We start from the raw sequence: 18,623 nt of genomic DNA, 5'->3' as shown, positions 1-18,623 counted from the left end.
AGCATGTTTAGGAAGCAAAAGCAGTGGCCACTATAGAGATGCTGAGCTGTCACCACTGGAGAGAGAGCCCACATCCTCAGTAGAGTGCTCCAAATATCCTGAGCTGATTCCAAATGTAGGGAGCCCTCCTGCTCCCTTTTAAAATAAGTTTATTTCAGTCTAAAAATCTAATATCAAGATCCATTTCTTCTCAAATGCCACCTAAGTCAGGCTAAAGAGTTGTGGGATATCAATAGTACTTTTAAGTTGAAAAACAGAATAAAAGTTCTAAGTGAATTAAAGCATGTTTTAAGAAAACTGTGGCTATTTTTACAGGCAAACGATTTTAAAATGGACTTTTCATCTTCTTAAGCCAAAATTTCTGGCCATTTCAGTACTTTAGTAACTGTTGATAATGCTGGGAAAGCCATGATGTACCTCAGTGCCACATCAGTCAAATGGGATCACACCAATTCCTGATGTCTGCTATGTAATGTTCTCAAAGAGCTTTCACATAATTTGTTCCATATGATTTCTGTAAGGTGAGTAGGGCAGGTGAGAGAAGTAACCAACACTTATCCAAGTTCACACAGTAGTGTGGCAGAGATGGAACTAGAACCTAGATCTTGTGATTCCAGATTTGGTGATCTTTTCTACCATATCATATAACTTTCCTGGATTAAAGGAATCCTTAAAGTTTCCACAGCTGTTAAGATCTAAATATAAAGAACTAGTCCTGCACGCTTGAAGCTCTGACTCGGGTGGGGCAAGGGCAATATGTATAACCTAGACATTTGTACCCCCATAATATGCTGAAATAAAAAAAATACGTATAATAAAAAAAGAATTAGTCCTTGAGTTATATAATCACTACAGAAATTTACATAAATGATTAATTCATAATGTAGCTGTAACTGCTAATCTTGGTTAAAGGCACCAAAGAGTCACTGAAAAATGAGCAGTCTAATTGTGATCCTGTAACTCTTGATAAGCCTTCTTCCAGATTTTAGGAAGTAGCAGCTGGACCTTCCTTGTACACTGTATTCAGAAGAAGAGTTTCTGGAGCTGGCAGTGAAATAAACACTCCCACAATCTTCACTGTTGTATTAAGTTCTAGAGTGACTCAAGTTTAAGTTGCTTTTAGCTTGATTGGAAGTAAGAGCAGTCTTGCCAAAAAGAAAAAAAAAAAAAAAACAGCAGAAACTAAAAATAAACCAAGAAAATTTGGCAAAAATTTAAGTACTTTCAAAAAATATCCCAAAGGCTATCTATATTCCCAAGCTTGTATTAATTCATACAGACTTCATTTTTAGTCTAAAGCAATGAAAAATTGCTAATCAATGAAAAACTTATATTGAGAGAACATAGTATCTATATTTGAAATTTTACATAGGAAAGCATACATATTCCAGGAGCTATTTTTACTTCTATTGTATTGATTTCTCCATTTCAATGACTGTAACATATACCATGTCACACTAACCACTAGACACTTTTATCTTATTGATGATATAAAGGGCTAAGATAATTTGATATTAAAAACCACCCATCAATAAGGACAGGTTGTATAATTTTGTAAAGAAACAAAGTACCTACTTCCATTTATCACACAATGATAAAAGCTAAGTTTTATACTGCCTCTGTTTTATACTGGAGCAGCAATTACCTACCTGTATTCTAAAAACATGTTTCAGAGACAGATGGAAGGCAAACACAAAAAAATACAAAAGCCAGTCTGGATTTGGCTTTAAAACATAAGCATGAACAAGTAATTGTAGAGAAAATTTAAAAATAGCCTATTTTGATATTCTACTTTTCTGTTTATCATTTGCTTGTGGAATTTTTTTTTTCTTTTTTCTTTTTATTTATTTTTTTGAGACAGAGTCTCTCTCTGTTGCCCAGGCTAGAGTGAGTGCTATGGCGTCAGCCTAGCTCACAGCAACCTCAAACTCCTGGGCTCAAGCGATCCTCCTGTCTCAGCCTCCCGAGTAGCTGGGACGACAGGCATGCGCCACCATGCCCGGCTAATTTTTTCTATATATATTTTTAGCTGCCCATATAATTTCTTTCTATTTTTAGTAGAGATGGGGTCTCGCTCTTGCTCAGGCTGGTCTTGAACTCCTGAGCTCAAACGATCCGCCCACCTCGGCCTCCCAGAGTGCTAGGATTACAGGCGTGAGCCACCGCGCCCAGCCTTGCTTGTGGAATTAATTCTACAAAGTTCTTTCTCGAACATGACCCCTTAATGGATTTCAATATGAGCAACAACAAAAGCTTTTTCTACAGTTTTTTCCCCCTTATCATAGGTAACTTTACTCTTCTACTTGACTCTCAAATCCCTGCACTAAGATTTCTACCATGTTTGCCAGCTGCTCTGCTTCCCAGCTTTTTACACAGATACCTGCCAACTCTGCCATCAAGTCCCTGGGCTAGGTCCAGGTTATTTTAACCATGAGCCGTAGTTATTATTTTCCGCTGCCCTTGTAGCTGCCTCTGTCTCCCTCACTATAAAACCATTGATATTTTACTACACAATTCTTCAAAATCTTAAGAACTCAGAATGTACCTACATTAGTATTCAGAATATAGCATTAGATTTGAGGTGAATCCTTTTTTCTTATGTGCCTATTTTTATTGACACTTGACATTTTATTTGGCAAGGTCAATGGGATTTGTGAAATATTACATAAAGTTATTTATGTAAAGAACACCCTTCCCCCAACCACCATAGTGAAACACTGTAATCAGGATGTCTGTTCATGTGATAATTCTCCCTTTAATACAGCCATTTAAAAAGCTACAAGAAACAATAAGCTTCTCAACAAGGATTTATAAACAATCAGTCCTGAATTCCTTAAAAAAGGAAACAGACGCTATGCTGACGCACAATTTTTAAAAAAAAATCAGAGTTTAAAAATAGAACAGCACTGCACTGTAGATCAAAAACTGTTCAAAAGATTAAAAAAAGTTAAAACACCCAAACTGAGCGTATGTAGGACACAAACTCAAATCTAATGCAGAATTTTGAGCATTTTCTATATGAAGGCATAAAACAGGAGTAAACACTTTAAAGAAAAATATCTTCTGGCTTAAGAAGTTTTTTCAATACCATCTTCTGTAAAAGAGAAATTCACCAGGCATGGGAAATACTTTCTTGCCACACTTCAACATGCAAAGTTTTTATTTTCCATAAATTTTCAGTTCTAAATTATTATCCTTACCTCAAGGTCACCTAATTTTTTACAAATAGACTACCAAACTGGACATACTATCAGCAACCATTTCTCTACCCATTGTTTTAGGTCCAATAATTAATTTGGATTTTATTGCCTATAACAGCTGTAACAGAGGTGAAATTCCTACTCTCCTTTTCTTTGTACACATTGCTTTGTGCTTTTTTACTTTAGATAAGGAAATAGTCTCTTCATATCATTGCTAGATTTAAAATGGTCTGTCCAACTGGGTAATTTCCTCCTCAGCATTTGGGATAAATCCCAAAGTTCTGATGTAGTTAGCGAATTACTATATGTCCAAAAATACTGGATCTGAGAGACAAACTATAAATTAGATTCCACATAAGACTCTGTTGTAATCTTTTAAGCAAATTAACCACTTTCTAATGCACCTAAGTTTAAATTTTTCTTTTCAGAAAGCTTTCCTTTTACGGAGCAAACTACTCCAAGAAACTAATGACCATTTTGTCAAAAAATAAAATGATGACCAATATCTAAGTATGCACTAAAATCTATGCATTGCTATGAAAGTGTATCTACAGTCAGAACTTACCTATTACCTATTTCAGTAAGAAAAAAAATATTATTATATGTCTTTTTAGTAGACCTGTGTTTGCCCAGCCCAGAAATGAACAAGCCACTTATATTAGTGGCAGTTCAAATCAAGGAACTAATTCTCCTTATTTTTATTATTTAACACATATAATTAAAAATTATATCACATTCTAGTCACACACAAAAAATCACCTTATATGAGTCAGTTTAACATAGTGGAAAGTATACTCTAGTGAGTTAAGAAACCTAATTTTTAATCCTTGTTCTATAATTAAGTGGTAATATGACTTCTGGCAAATCATATAACCTTCAGGAGTTTTGGGTTTTTTGTTTACAAAGTGAGGGCTTGACCATCTCTTCTAGCACTAGAGATCTATGGCTCCATTTTTTACATTACTGTTAAAACATCTGAGGGATAAAATTGGGGGAAGCGACAGTGACATCTGAATTAAGTAGGGTTAAATCAGTTTCTTTTCTGTTTTTTATGACAATGTCTGACCAAGCTATAAGTACCTAAAAGATGTCTGAAGTGGTGTCTTATTAGTTATTAGATTTTCTCATGTATTATATCCAATGTCTTTTATTATAATTCCATATAACAAAAATATGCAAGTTAAATTTCAGTGTAAGCCACAACCTGTACTGTATGTTCTCCAATAAATAAACCTACTAACCAACTAGCCAAACCAAAACTCCCATTTTTCTTTGGGAAGGCTGAAGAAAGGTAGGTAAGAGCTGAGAAGGGAAGACCAATAGTTCTTAAAGCAAATGGTACCTTGATCTGTTGCCATTGTAGTAAGGACTCAAAGTCCATTTCAGCTGGAAGGGACCTTAAAAATAACTGCTTTCATGTTTCACAAGTTCATAGATGGTCTATTAAAAACACCTTCTATATTGCCAGTAGTAAGTTCAGTAACAGACCATACAGAATAGCCCAAATAAACTAATAATAACACTAATTTGTGTGTACTGTAAACCACAACTCATGAAATCTGCTTGTAGATTCCAGTTTCTCCAATAATATATTTATGACATAAAATAAAAAATTCAATTACATTTCAAAAGAAGAGAGAAAAGAAAAATTTCAGAAAACTTAGCCACAACACTAATAAAACCAACACTGCATTTTATTTCTCAAGAAATTACTGGAAGGAATTTTTTTAAAACTTTAACTTTTAAAAAAATAATTACCTCATTGATTTAAATTTCAATATACTTAACTTTGGCAAAGTTCTATAAATCTTGAAATTTAAGTGTTTTATAAGTGAAAGCATTCAAAATATTAATATTCTATTCAAAAGCTAAAAATTGATATAAAAGAGAGCAACTATCAGAAATAACTATTCAAACACCATGACAAGAGCACTATGTCTATAGACTTTAGCTAGCATTGTGCACATTAAGGAAAGAAGACTGTCAAGACTACAGAAAAACGATCAGCGTGCTCAAGTTAAACTTGTTTTAAAGTGTCCTCATTCAAGAAATAAAAGGCACAGTTCCTCAGAAAAGAAATACTTAATTGTAGTCCTGCAACTGCTCATTAATAACCATAAATTAATTCCATGAAATACAGCAACTCAAAGAAAAATTTTATCATTAACAATCAAGTTGTATAGATGCAATTAATTAAAAATTTTGGAATTTGAAAAGGTTCCAACACAACTATTACTGACTTGTGACAGTAAACACTAGTAAGTCGTCTTCAGCGGTTGCCACTTAGGATGCTCTACAGGAAAAAAAAATTAAAACTTCTGTCTTACACAGATAAAAATCTAAGGATTAATTTTACTCTAAACAGTCTAAGAACCCAAAGCAAAGGTATTTAGGATGAAATGATAAACAGTTTAGAATGCTTATATTATAAAAGTCTACAAATCCTCTAAGGACTTAAAAACCAGCATAATGTGGCAAAAAGAGCAACTGGAACCTTAAAAATACCTTAAGAAATAGCAAAGAAATAAGTATTTTGCAACCACTAATTTTGGGTAATTTAACAAAACATTTTTTATAGTTGTAGGTCTAGATCTGCGATCCCCAACCCCCAGTACCAGTCCGTGGCCTGTTAGGGACTGGGCCGCAGAGCTCTGCCACTTCCCCATCTCTTCCCCCAATCCTGTGGAAAATTGTCTTCCATGAAACCCGTCCCTGGTGCCAAAAAGGTTGGGGACCACTGGTCTAGCTCATAAAGAGTATACAGAAGTTTGATAAAGATCAACTAAATTGGTAGGTCATATTAATTACTAAAAATTGTACCTCTCAAAAACATCTTTAATATGTAAAAAAAAGATGACAATAAAAGTTATTTAAAATTCCTGTGCTTTAGTTTGTTTATTAAATTTTTGTCTCAGTAAAATGAATATACTGACCACGGAAGTTTCTAAGTGAAAAATTATAATAAAATTAGAATCCCTGGCTTCTGGGATTGCTACATTTAATAGGTTTCGGAATGGAAATTAAGAAAAAGCAATGCTATGTATATTTGTGTTATCAGGACAACTTTGGTGATGGATTCATGTTAAAATTTTTACTTATTTTAAAATATCAGTAATGGAAAGAGATAAAGGAGTAAAACTTTTTAGACTCCAATAATGATTTATTACTAATTTTAGTTTTGTTTCTGTTGTTTCTAACTGGGTAAATTTAGCCAAGTGACCTCATTTTTCTCATTTATAACTCTGATTATAAGGTTAAAAATTATGTAAAATACAGTAGAATACACAAAATTTCAAAGAAATACAAAGTGGTATTTTTAGTCAGAGAAAATGAACTCTGATACTGCAGAGGTCTTTGGTTGTTAGTTTGTTTTCTATTTTAGGCACAATAATCCATGTAGCAAAGAAAATTAGCTTGAAGCAGGAAAAGAAAAGTGACAGGCAACTTCATATTTCTTACCTGCATACATATGGTATGTAAGCCTCTCTATAAGTTTAATAACAGTTCCTGCTTTGATAACTGGAATTCCAGCTTTGGGCTGCATGTTCTCTTCAAATATAATATTCTCTTCAGAGTCAGGCTCTGCAAATCTATAAACATCAGCACTAGGCAACCTCATCTGCTCCTCCTTCTCTTCCTGTAGCATTGTTACATCAAGCATCCTTTCCAGTGTACTTCGGTACTGTAAAGATATCAATGCTGCCATCCAGTTGTTTTTCTCTTCAGCTGACTTGGCAGAAAATATAACACTATTTTCATCTTTTAAAATTATTTCAAAAGCATGCTTGTATTCATTGGTGTCATCTTTATCATTAATTTGTACCTTTCGCATAAAAAACTTTTCTTTAAGACGATATTCTGCATTGCTAGCACCAGGAAGTCTTGGCTGCCCATGATTTGATTTACAGCAAATCATTAAGCCATCAAAGAGAAATATGTGTCTCTCATGTTTGGCTCCTACCCGTGTAAGAGTTCCTTCCATTATAAACTCATTGCAACACTGTCCAATGTCTTTTCCCTCCCAACCGTCAATATTCTTCTGGATCTCGTTCATTTTCTTGATTGCTAGTTGTTTCCCCTTCATTTGCTGACTGTAAAACCGACATGCAGATTCACTGGGGTAAAGGAAAGACATTATTAGTACTCAGATGGCAGAGACTCTAGAGTTCATGTAGATAAGGGATAGTGTAAAAGTACATTTTTAAAAGTCACACTGATAAGGTTTTCACCAATTCCCCAAATATATTAGTGTTACAGAATCACACAATTTTGGAAATTAAAGCAACACAAAAGAGAAAATTTTTTTCAGTGCTTTAAAAGGAACATTAACTACTGACAAAATTCTACCCTATAAATTCAGCTACAGAATGATTATTTCTACCTTGGCTACTAAATATTTAGAATGACAAATATTAAAAAGTGGCCCAATATAGTGAAAAAATTAATTTAAAAGATAAAATAAATTATTTAGAAGTGTTTAAATAGACAAGACCCGAAGCTAAAAACATGTAGCACATATTATAATTAGGAAAGTGGAAGCAATGTTATCTAAATTAATGCCTCAAGTTAAAAAAATCCCTAAAATAAGGGACACTACTAATTTTACTTTGACAGAACAATGATGCTGACATAAATCTACCCAATACATTACTCTATCTCTCCTTTAGCTTACCAGTTGATTCTGAGGAGGTCTTGTCTGGGAGTATGCAAGGAAAATGCACAAATATGAAAGGTTTTTCAAACAATAACAATTCTCTTGGCTTTGATGTCACTTCCTCTAAAAGACCAGGCTTGTCACTAAAACTATTTTCTTCATTGTTTACTTGAGGAGGGAACTGGGATCCCTGAATTTATACTACAATATTCAGGGTAAAAAGAAGATATTTTAAAAAGTGAAAATATTCACCTCAGTCTTCGTTTTGCAAGACTTTTAGAACATATTTTTTCCATACCACTCTGCACATTAAGCAAAGCTGTTATTGCTTGTTTTAAACATTCCTTGTCTTCTTGATCTTCACTTTTTTCTTCTAACTGCTGTAAAGCCAAAAATGACAAATTTGAACCAGAACAGTTTTGGACAAAATCATAATAAGCTTGTTTTATTTAAGGATAAAAATAACATTCAACTCTTTCTAGCACAATAAAATTTTTAAATGTGTTATAAAATATATTATTCTCTTCAAAAGTGTTTTTCTTTTTTGTATATTACATTCTGTATTAAAAGGCAACCAAGTTTTCCACGTTTAAAAAAAAAACACACAAGTAGCAGTGTTAAAAGATGGGTCACACTTTGTGATAGGCAGTAATATGCAGTTTCTCCAGTTGCCTGTTACTGAAGAAATGAGGAGCATAAACTGTATTTAACTATCATAAGATTTAGCACACCACTAGGCACGTAGATGAGGAGTTTTCTAAGTTTGGAATTTGCTCTTAGGTTTCTGATCCTGATATTATCATTGTAAGGTACTGGGATGATGAAGAAGATAAATATACAGAGAAGGATGCATTATAGTGGAGAGGTATCTCAAACACAAAACCTGGGGTCAAATTTTGACTCAACTTCTCCGTGACCTTGGGGTGAGTTACTTGATCTCTGAGCCTCACTTTTTCCATTTGCCAAAATGAGGCTAATAAAAGCCTGCCTTGCCTCCTTTATGGAGTTGTTATTAAAAATCAAAGTACTTTTTAAATGGTAACACAATATAAGTGTAAACTGTTTTCTTTGAAATTCTACCACAGAATTAACATTAGTGTCACGAAGAACTTTGTCAGTATCCACGTTAAGATTTTGAATAAAGCCAGCACTAGACATATTTATGAAACTCAAACACATTTTCTATTAGTGGCAAATATCTATTTATGACAGTCTGTACTTAACAAACACTAAGTTATCAATACATAAAGTGGGTATAATTCAAGCAAGCAGTTAACAGAGGTATGAGTGACAATATATCAGTGTCTTCTAAATCTTCTAAACCAGTTTCTGGCTACCAAAAAGGAAAAGTTAGAAATAACATTTTATCAATAGAGCTTTCCTGCAACTATTTAAGACCACCTACTCTCTACCATAAAGGAAAAGACTTGAGAAATGAAACCATAAAATATTCACAATAATTTATAAAGCAGTTTACTTTTCAATGAGCTTCATTATTCATTAGTATATTAGTACTTTAAGGATTTTATATTCTTGAGAGGTATTCCTTAAAGGTCAACAACATATTCCTTTCTGCTTCAATTGATAAAAATTAGTTATACACATGCACACATACATAGACACATGTCTTGTAACCTGTGAAAAGTAAACAGATTTTTTACTCAGTGTCCTAAAACGTTTTTATAAAAGTTATTTACTTAAAATACTTTAATGTTCAAATATTTCAGAAGTAATAAATACCGTATTGTAATATCTATTTAATTCTTAGCTTTCATTGTCTAAATTTCCTATATTCATTATTAAAAAGTCATCATACTTTCCACTAGAAGATAATATGCATTTTTAGAAAAATATTCACAAAATTATGTTACGTGAAAGAAAAATCTATTCATGATAATTCCCAACATAAAAAGGGTAATAAAGATATTTTCCAAAGGATAAAAGACTTTAAAAATACATACATTAAAAAAAATACTCAAATATTAATACCTTTTATTTGTAGCATTGCTCTTCACTATGGCCAGCTAGATTAAAGAAAGCCAATGACCAGGTGTTCATAAAGAGAGATACTAGGTTTTTATTTAATGAACATTACTGGTACTCTGAAGGCTGGATTGCAGGTAATCTTTCAAAGTACCTTCCATTCCTATCATTCTAAACTATTTGCCTCTCACACATAGGACGGAATTTTTGGAGACAAATAAAATGTTACCATTGAGGTTAGGCTTTAAAAGCAGCAGATACTCTAACACTGAAAGTTACAGACATTGAGAAAAGGCAACTTTAATGAAAGCACCACTGAAGAATGAACCATTTCAATGAGTTGTTTCAGAATTTAATTATAAAAGTAAAGTCAAGACATATTCAAGTCAATAAGATACAAGGCAATTTTTCAGTCTTAAAGAATTAACATTAATATTAATAGGTAGGACAATATTGAGCCCTTGATATTTTGTACTTGATGATTTTTATTTTTATATTATTAATTCAGGTAAACATAACTAATGGCATACAAAATACACAATTATAATACACATAAAAAGAATTAGAAAAGAAAAATCCATTTGGACATAACTTTGATTTTCTATTCTAAAAATGTTTCAAGTTTCTGAGTCATTTATCTGCCATTTACCTGTAGCATATTACATATTAGTATCTCGAAAATATTGTTAATATTTTTAAAGCCACAAACCCAAAGTATATTTCAAACTCATAAAACTTTCCTGATGAAATAATTTTAAAGTGTCATTTTTACCTTCATAACATTAGGCAAGCATTTAAAAAAAATTCAGCATAATAAATGACCTTTCTTATAAGCATTCTTTGCTTCTTTTTACCAACATAGCTGATTTGAAGTGGGCACTGGTGCAGAATAATTTAAGCTAACTACCTTCAAAGGGGTGGCTTATTGTTGCTACAGAGACAAAGCAGGAGCACTTAGTATGTAAATGAGACTCAACAAAAGAGCATCTTTTTGTTACCAAAGTGATATTCAATACTATGCCTTTCATGGTGGCTATTTAATAACATTGTGCAATAGCAACAATTAAATTTTACAAATGCAGTTTACCTAGATAGTTTAAAAAATTTTCAAGTCCTTACATTATAATGTATTATCATATATGAGATTGTATTTAAACTCATCTAAGGAATCATATTCTAAAGCAACAATGAAAACTCATGCTCTATAGAGATGACAAAATTTATCTTTTCACAAGAAAGAAGCCACTTTTACCAGTGACTTTTTTTGGTCCCTTAGAAATACGTAGAAGGTCAGTAGTCAATATAGTGTATTGCATGTACAAAGAAAACCCTCGGAGATAAATGGGATTAAATTTAAGGCAATGTCAGAGGAAAAGGATACAATGAATACAATGGTATTCAGGAGAATAAAACTTAAGATTGTTTTATACATAAAAAATAAATTGTACCTGATGCCTTTTATATTAATTCATTCACATATAATGGCTTCCCTTTGTTTAAAAAAAGGAATACTTTAATTCATATATTTTTATTTCTAGAAATTAATTTTCTCCAACATGACATTATACAAAATGAAGGAACTACCATTTACTTAATGGCATAGACAGGATCAGAGCCCAAGATCCTGACTCTCATCCAGTGACCTTTTCACGATCGCACCCAAATAACTGAAATGACTTTGAAAAACCTAAATAGAAATTATTCACTAAAACCTATTTCATTAAAACAGGTAAACTGCAATGCACAAGGATGACAAAATATACAGTCAACAAATATACATTATAATTGTCTAAGATTTGGGATATAAAAAGAAAGATCTTTATTTATCTTAAATATTGTATACACATAAAGAGCTCATCATAAAATGTGAGAACACAAGCAACAGGAGCTTCATGTTTTGATTTTGGAGTGGTCATTTGTAGACTGGTGAGACACTAAAGGAGATTACAACATGGATGATACAGTCAAAGAGTAAACTTGATCTACTAGCCCTCTTAGCAAATGTATAGAATATTATCCCAATTATTCCAGAACTAATAATTAACCAGCTGCTGAGTAACTTAAGCCTTATGCTCCTGATTTTTTACCATGTCATCACTTAAACATTCCATTAAAGGCTGAGGGGAAGAAAGACAGTGACATTCAAATAAATTTAATTATTCTTTTATGGTAGCAGCACATCTAAAAGGTATGGGTGGAGAAGATGAAATTCTTAACTAAAATGAGATTTTAAGTCTGAAACTTTAAATAGGAAATCAACCCTAAAAATGTTAGGATAATCTCATTTTTGGAAATAAAATTTCTTAAAACCATCTCTCTGTTATTAGAGAAAAAATTACCAACTATAAATGCTGCTCATGGCAGTTAAAATTAAAAATTTGGAGTAATAGCTATTTATTTACAATGGCATTATCCTATGTTTAGACATTCAACATCTGTGGTCAGATCAGATACCATTTAGCTCAAATGCTTGGAGCCCATGGACTCTGGATAAGAATTTCTAAATTTAGAAAACTGGTTCAAGGGAACAGACACTAGAGAAAACCTCTGTTGGGCTTATTTTTATTATACTCAGAGAGAAGCTATGTTTTCTAAATCTTTATTGTTGGTATTAAGACATTAGCTCATTGGCTATATAAAAAAATGGGTTGAAGTGTACATAGTTATTAAAATAAACCACATGAAGAGCATGAAGGAAAAATAGATAAAAAATTATCTAGAGTAGAAGATGTTTTATACTGTCCAGCTTCCAAACTGTGGAAAAACTTCAAACCAAAGGCAATGTGATAAATTAACATCAACTGCAAAATTTATTCTACTGGTTCTTCATTTAATCTTACCTAAAAATACATGTTATGATGTACTAAAAATTAAACCTGAACATGTTTTCTCTCAATTATTTTGCTAATCTTGTACTTTTTATTGCCAATGAAACCTAAGAAAGGTATAGAGATTTTAAGTGTTAAATTTTCAATTAGTTTTTTAAGAGAAAGCATACATAATATAATCCCAACCCCAATTATATACACTTAGTTTTATTCAGATAATTAAGTTAGTAATTTTATATTCCCATGAGTTTTACCTGCCTATAATTCATCTATTTGAAAAATAATGTAGTTGTTGGCTTTTCATTAGATTTTTATGGAACTAAAATTAAATTTTAAAAATCTAAGATCAGGATGAAATAATTTAACTGGCCTAATGCAAAAAAAAATTTTGTTTAAGAAAGCCAGTGTATACACTGAAGAATCAGAAAAATAAAAATAAATATAATTTTTATAATATGCCAAAAACTAATTGTTATGGGTTGAACTGTGTCCCCACCCCAACCCCACCCCCCCCAAAAAAATAAACATTAAAAGTCCTAAACTCTGGTACCTACAAATGTGATCTTATTTGGAAATAGGATCTTTGCAGATGTTATCTTGTTGAGATGAGGTCATCCTGGATTAGGGTGAGCCCTGAATCCACTGATGTAGTGTCTTTATAAGAGAAAGAGAAGGAAGATTTGGATGCAGACACACAAAGAAGAATGTAAAACTGTCAAGAACTTGATGTGAAGATGGAGGCAAAGATTGGAGTGATGGAGTCTACAAGCCAAGGAATGCCAAGGATTGCTGGGATGCACCAGAACCTAGGAAAAGAGGCAGCAAGGATCCTTCTTTAGAGCCTTTAGAGAAAGCATGCCCTTGCCCACACCCTGATTGTGGACTTCTACCCTCCAGAACTGTGAAAGAATAAATTTCTGTTGTTTTTAAGCCACTCAGTTTGTGGTATTTTGCTATGGCAGCCTTAGGAAACTAATACACCAATGTATACATAACAATATAGATTTTTTTTTTTTGAGACAGAGTCTCACTTTGTTGCCCAGGCTAGAGTGAGTGCCGTGGCGTCAGCTTAGCTCACAGCAACCTCAGACTCCTGGGCTTAAGCGATCCTACTGCCTCAGCCTCCCGAGTAGCTGGGACTACAGGCATGTGCCACTATGCCCGGCTAATTTTTCTATATATATTTTTAGTTGTCCATATAATTTCTTTCTATTTTTAGTAGAGACGGGGTCTCGCTCTTGCTCAGGCTGGTCTCGAACTCCTGACCTTGAGCGATCCACCCGCCTCGGCCTCCCAGAGTGCTAGGATTACAGGCGTGAGCCACCGCGCCCGGCCAACAATATAGATTTCAACCTGATTTTTAAAAGAAGAAAACTTACTTTCCCCTAGGTTACATGGACCTGCCATACTAGAAAGAGATTAGGTAATTCTCTAAGGAATAATTTAATTAGTTCAAAGTCAGCCTGGATGATTTTCTCCTAATGTTTGTCCGGGTATACCTTGGGGAGATAAAATCATATGTCTAAGGAATAAAGAAGAAGTTAATTTTTTTTTTCCCTTGAGGCAGGGTCTTGCCCTGTTGCCCAGGCTAGAGTGCTGCAGCATCATCATAACTCACAGTAACCTCAAACTCCTGGGCTCAAGCAATCCTCCTGCCTCAGCCTTCTGAGTAGCTGGGACCATAGGCACGTGCCACAACGACTGACTAATTTTTGTATTTTTTTCGAAAGACGGAGTCTCTTTATGTTGCTCAGGCTGGTCTCGAACTCTTGGCTCCAAGTGATCGTCCCACCTTGGCTCCCAAAGTGCTAGGATTACAGATGTTAGCCACTGTGCCTGGCCTTAAAAGTTAATATTTTTGTTGAACCCAATGTGTACTGATTTGCTAACCTTCAAAATACTGGTCAACATAGTTACTTAGCCCCAAGAAACAAGTCTATTTTTAATAAAGCAAATTAAACTTCACAGAGAAAAATCACAGTCTTGAAGCAATGTAGTATGCAAAAAGGCACAAAGGAAGTTTTTTTTTACTTCATAAAAAATTAAGTTTTCAAGTTAAAGGGTCCAAAGACTTGACTGATAACTTTGATGAAAGAAACAGTATTTTTTCAGTTTCAAGTATTATACTATTTTAAAAAATTTTTTAATTGACAAGTAAAAATTGTATATTTACGGTATATGACAGCATCTTGGCTAAATCAAGGTATTTAACATATGCATTACCTCACATACTTATCTATTTTTTTGTGGTAAGAATACTTAAAATCTACTCTCTCAGCAATTTTCAAGTATATAATACATTGTTATTAACCATGGTTACCATGATGTACAATAGACCTCTTGAACTTATTCTTCCTATTTAACTGAAATTTTGTGTCCTTTGACCAGTATCTCCCTAACTCCCCAACCCCTAGCCTTTGGTAACCACCATTTTACTGTTTCTATAAGTTCAAAAGTCTTATAGCTAAACTTTTATCTTTCGAATTTGTAAAGTTTAAGGCAACCTAAGTTTCCAAAAGAAATGTAATTACATAAAATTTGCAGTTAAATTTTTTTTTAAAAATGTAAGATATTTATAGGAATTTTAAGGAAAACATATTTTTTTGCTTGGTTTCTTTTTAGAGACCGAGTCTTGCTCTGTTGCTCAGGCTGGAGTGTAGTGGCACAATCATAGCTCACTGCAGCATCAAACTCCTGGGCTCAAGCGATCCTCCTGCTCAGCCTCCCGAGTAGTTAGAACTATAGACACATACCACCATGCCTAATTTTTAAAATTTTGTTTATAAAGATGGGGTTCTTGCTATGCTTCCCAGGCTGATTGCAACTCCTGGCTTCGAGGGATCCTCCTGCCTCAGCCTCCCAAATAGCCGGGATTACAGACTTGAGCCACTGAGCCTGTCTGCCATTCATTTTTTAACAAACATTTATTGAATGCCTAAACGCCAGACACTATGCTAGGCATGAAAATTTAAAGATACATAGGGCTCAGTTCCATTCTTCATGGAGCACACAGTCTAATGACAAGGTAGACAATAAAAATGGAACAAGTTCTATAAAGAGGTGTGAAGAAAGTAAGGAGCTCAGTGAAAGGCGCAGTCTGGGGAAGCAAGGGAAGCTTGTTAGAAGAACCAATATTTGAACAAATTCTTTGAATTTCCCAGATGAAAGGAGAGAAGAATTATTCCAGATAAATAGGGGGAAAAAGGACGTGTAAATGAACCCTAGACAAATTAGCAGCATATCCAGCGCTGCTAAGAAATTCTTTATGACTAAAACATATGGTGGGTAAGATCAAAGTATTGAGAGATGAAGCTGGAGAGAGAGCTGCAGTGAGGCTAGAGAATTCAGACTTTGTGTCATAGTTGATAGGGAGCCAACTGCATTTTTCAAACTAGGTCTTCCAGGAGGTTCGAACACCATGTAAGGAAGGTGCTGTGGTGGTCCAGGTAAGAAATGCTAAGGGCCTGGACTAAGGCAGTATCAGTGAGAGTGAACAAAACAGGCTGGATTCCAGAGTCATTTCTGGAGTCAAACTGTGAGAATCTGCTAATAAGGGAGAGAGAAAAATCAAGGATGGTGCTGTGGCTTCTGGGGAAGGATCTGAGCTATTCAACAAAGACATGGAATACAGGAAAAAGTACAGATTTGGGTAGACAGGGAGAGGGGGAAATGGTGAGGGAAGAAAGGAGTAAAATGTTACTATAAATTTAAGATATCTGCAAGAAGAAAAATCTCTAGTGATGAATATACTCAATATTTATATTCTTTACTATGTATAAAATACTTTTACACACATTATCACGGTTGACAGAACCACCCAGTGAGAAAAGCATTTCACAAGTGAGGAAAGTAGGGCCCCAAAAGGTGAAATAACTTGTCCCAGGTCACGCAGCTAGTAGGGTACTGAGCTAGAACCAGAGAAGAAATGTCAGACTTCTTTCTAGTCTAGTGAGCTTCTGAGAGCCCCTCCACTTCATAGATCAATTATGGCTCGTTTCCAATTGCCACTGATATCTTAGGGTTTTGCTGCCTCCCGCTGCCTCAGTTTTATGCAATCATAGCTGAGTCCAGAATTATCAAGTTCAGACTGGTACCTTGAGGTAACAGTAGTACCCAGAAAAAAAAAAATAGAACTAGTAAGGATCATGTAGCTGGAAAAAAATCTTAGGCTCTTAAGAACTGAAAGGTCTTTCAGTTCGTCTGATGGAGGAAATTCCTATGATACTTTCCCTAAGTAATATCCATAAATGCATTAAATTTTAAAAGAGCTCCATGGTCTAACTGATTTAGGAAATCTTAGAAAATAATTAGATTGCTTTATTGCCCATTTTTACAAAACTTTTAATATCCTAATATACACTGAAAATTTCTGGTAGTATAATTAAGGGTGCAATGTTCCCTAAACATATTTGATCACTGAACATCCCACCCAACTTTAGAGAGTATCTCATGAGACTAGCATCCCATAGAACATACTTTGAAAATATTGCTTGATGAAAATCATTACACAACCTAGTAACAAATACAAGTTAAAAATAAGTATAAACAGTACATTATTGTTGAGGGAATGCATAATAAAAAAGAATGATCACAGTCTGTGGATTAACTAGGCAAAGTTTTCTGCCCAATATATTGCTAATTTTACAATGTAACTTAGGCAGTAATATGAACCAGAGATACATATGCTTAAATCAGTAGAAACCTTACATTGCTGAGTGATGCATTTATAAAATAAGAATTCTATTACCATAAATTCCAAGTTTAAAAATTGTAATTGCCTGCACTTGGGGGGAGTAAATAGTTAATTTCTCTTTTATTATTGAGAAGATTGGGTTTTATAGCCTTCTAAACTTTCATCAAAGCTTCTTACTCTTATAAATTAATAACTGCTTTGATATTTCATATGGCTTTTGAATCTTTCAGAATTTCATTATAGGTTCAGGTAAAATACCCACTGTTACAGAAACCATTACCAAGAAGGATTCTGTATAACAAAACTGTTTGTAAATATCCCATTATAATTATAGCTAGTCATAATGAATTTTGTGCAAAGAATTATTTTACATACTAATGCTTCCTCTCTTAATTATCCTCTTAAGGTAATCATCCTATATTACCAAAGACCTTAAATGGTATGCTGTTTGCAATTTGCAACGGATTGCTAAGAGCTTTGTAGTTCTGCTTAGTGATTAAAATTACCTTTAACTCCCTTAGTTCTTTTCCAATGCGAACATTCCTACTTGAGAAATCTAACTGAAGTCTAAATTACCACAGTATAATTCAAAGAGAACTTGGAAAATGGAAGGAAAATGTAGGGATGAGAGTTCCTTCAGTTTACTAAACTCAGGTTTTCTATTTGTTGATTCATTATAGAGTCCATTTCATGATCTGTTCCTACAAACTATAAATGTGATTTTTAGTAATACATTCTCCATAACAGAACCATGATACTAATCAGAATTTTTCTTTGATGAAACAAACATTCATTTAAAAGCTAAAGAAATGATAAAAATATTAATTCATGTCTTGTTTGGTCTTTACAGGGCTATTTCAGTAACAGTAAATAGAGTATCACTTTGAGCTACACCATTGAATTATAAGTTATACAGACTAAGTTTCTCTTTTCCTTAGTTAACTTCAGTGGATAATAGGAAAAGAAAAAAAAAAAGACAAAACCCTTTCCTTTCAGTCAGTGCTTCTTAATATTTTGAACTATGATCAAATGGAGAATTTTTATTGGGATTGTACAAATTCACTCTTTCTAAAGTAATGATAATCAGTTTAATAGAGATAGTTGAGCTATGAAAATTAGGTGAACTAACCTTCCCCATTACTTTGGCCTTATCCTTACACTGGGCCCCTTAGCTGAGTCCCTGAATCTACTGAGGTCCCCAAATGGAGAATGAGATGCGTAAATTCCCAATTCTTGTTTTCAAAGAATTGGCCATGTAAACAAAA

At 33.6% G+C, this 18,623-nt stretch overlaps 1 protein-coding gene across 2 annotated transcripts in view; it reads right to left on the bottom strand.

Moving 5' to 3' along the window:
* The window catches only part of SOS1 (SOS Ras/Rac guanine nucleotide exchange factor 1), a 127,208-nt gene that overhangs the window by 31,970 nt on the left and 76,615 nt on the right, over positions 1 to 18,623 (bottom strand). For both annotated transcript variants that reach the window (XM_069494408.1, XM_069494409.1), the window contains exons 9-10: positions 8,107 to 8,234; positions 6,660 to 7,315 (exon numbers count right to left, since the gene is read on the bottom strand). In XM_069494408.1, coding sequence (XP_069350509.1) covers positions 6,660 to 7,315; positions 8,107 to 8,234 — 784 coding nt within the window. The remainder of the gene's footprint in view (positions 1 to 6,659; positions 7,316 to 8,106; positions 8,235 to 18,623) is intronic.

Source organism: Eulemur rufifrons, chromosome 19, assembly GCF_041146395.1.
Source record: "Eulemur rufifrons isolate Redbay chromosome 19, OSU_ERuf_1, whole genome shotgun sequence".
NCBI classification, from domain to species: Eukaryota; Metazoa; Chordata; class Mammalia; order Primates; family Lemuridae; genus Eulemur; species Eulemur rufifrons.
This window is presented reverse-complemented; position numbering and strand designations above follow the sequence as displayed.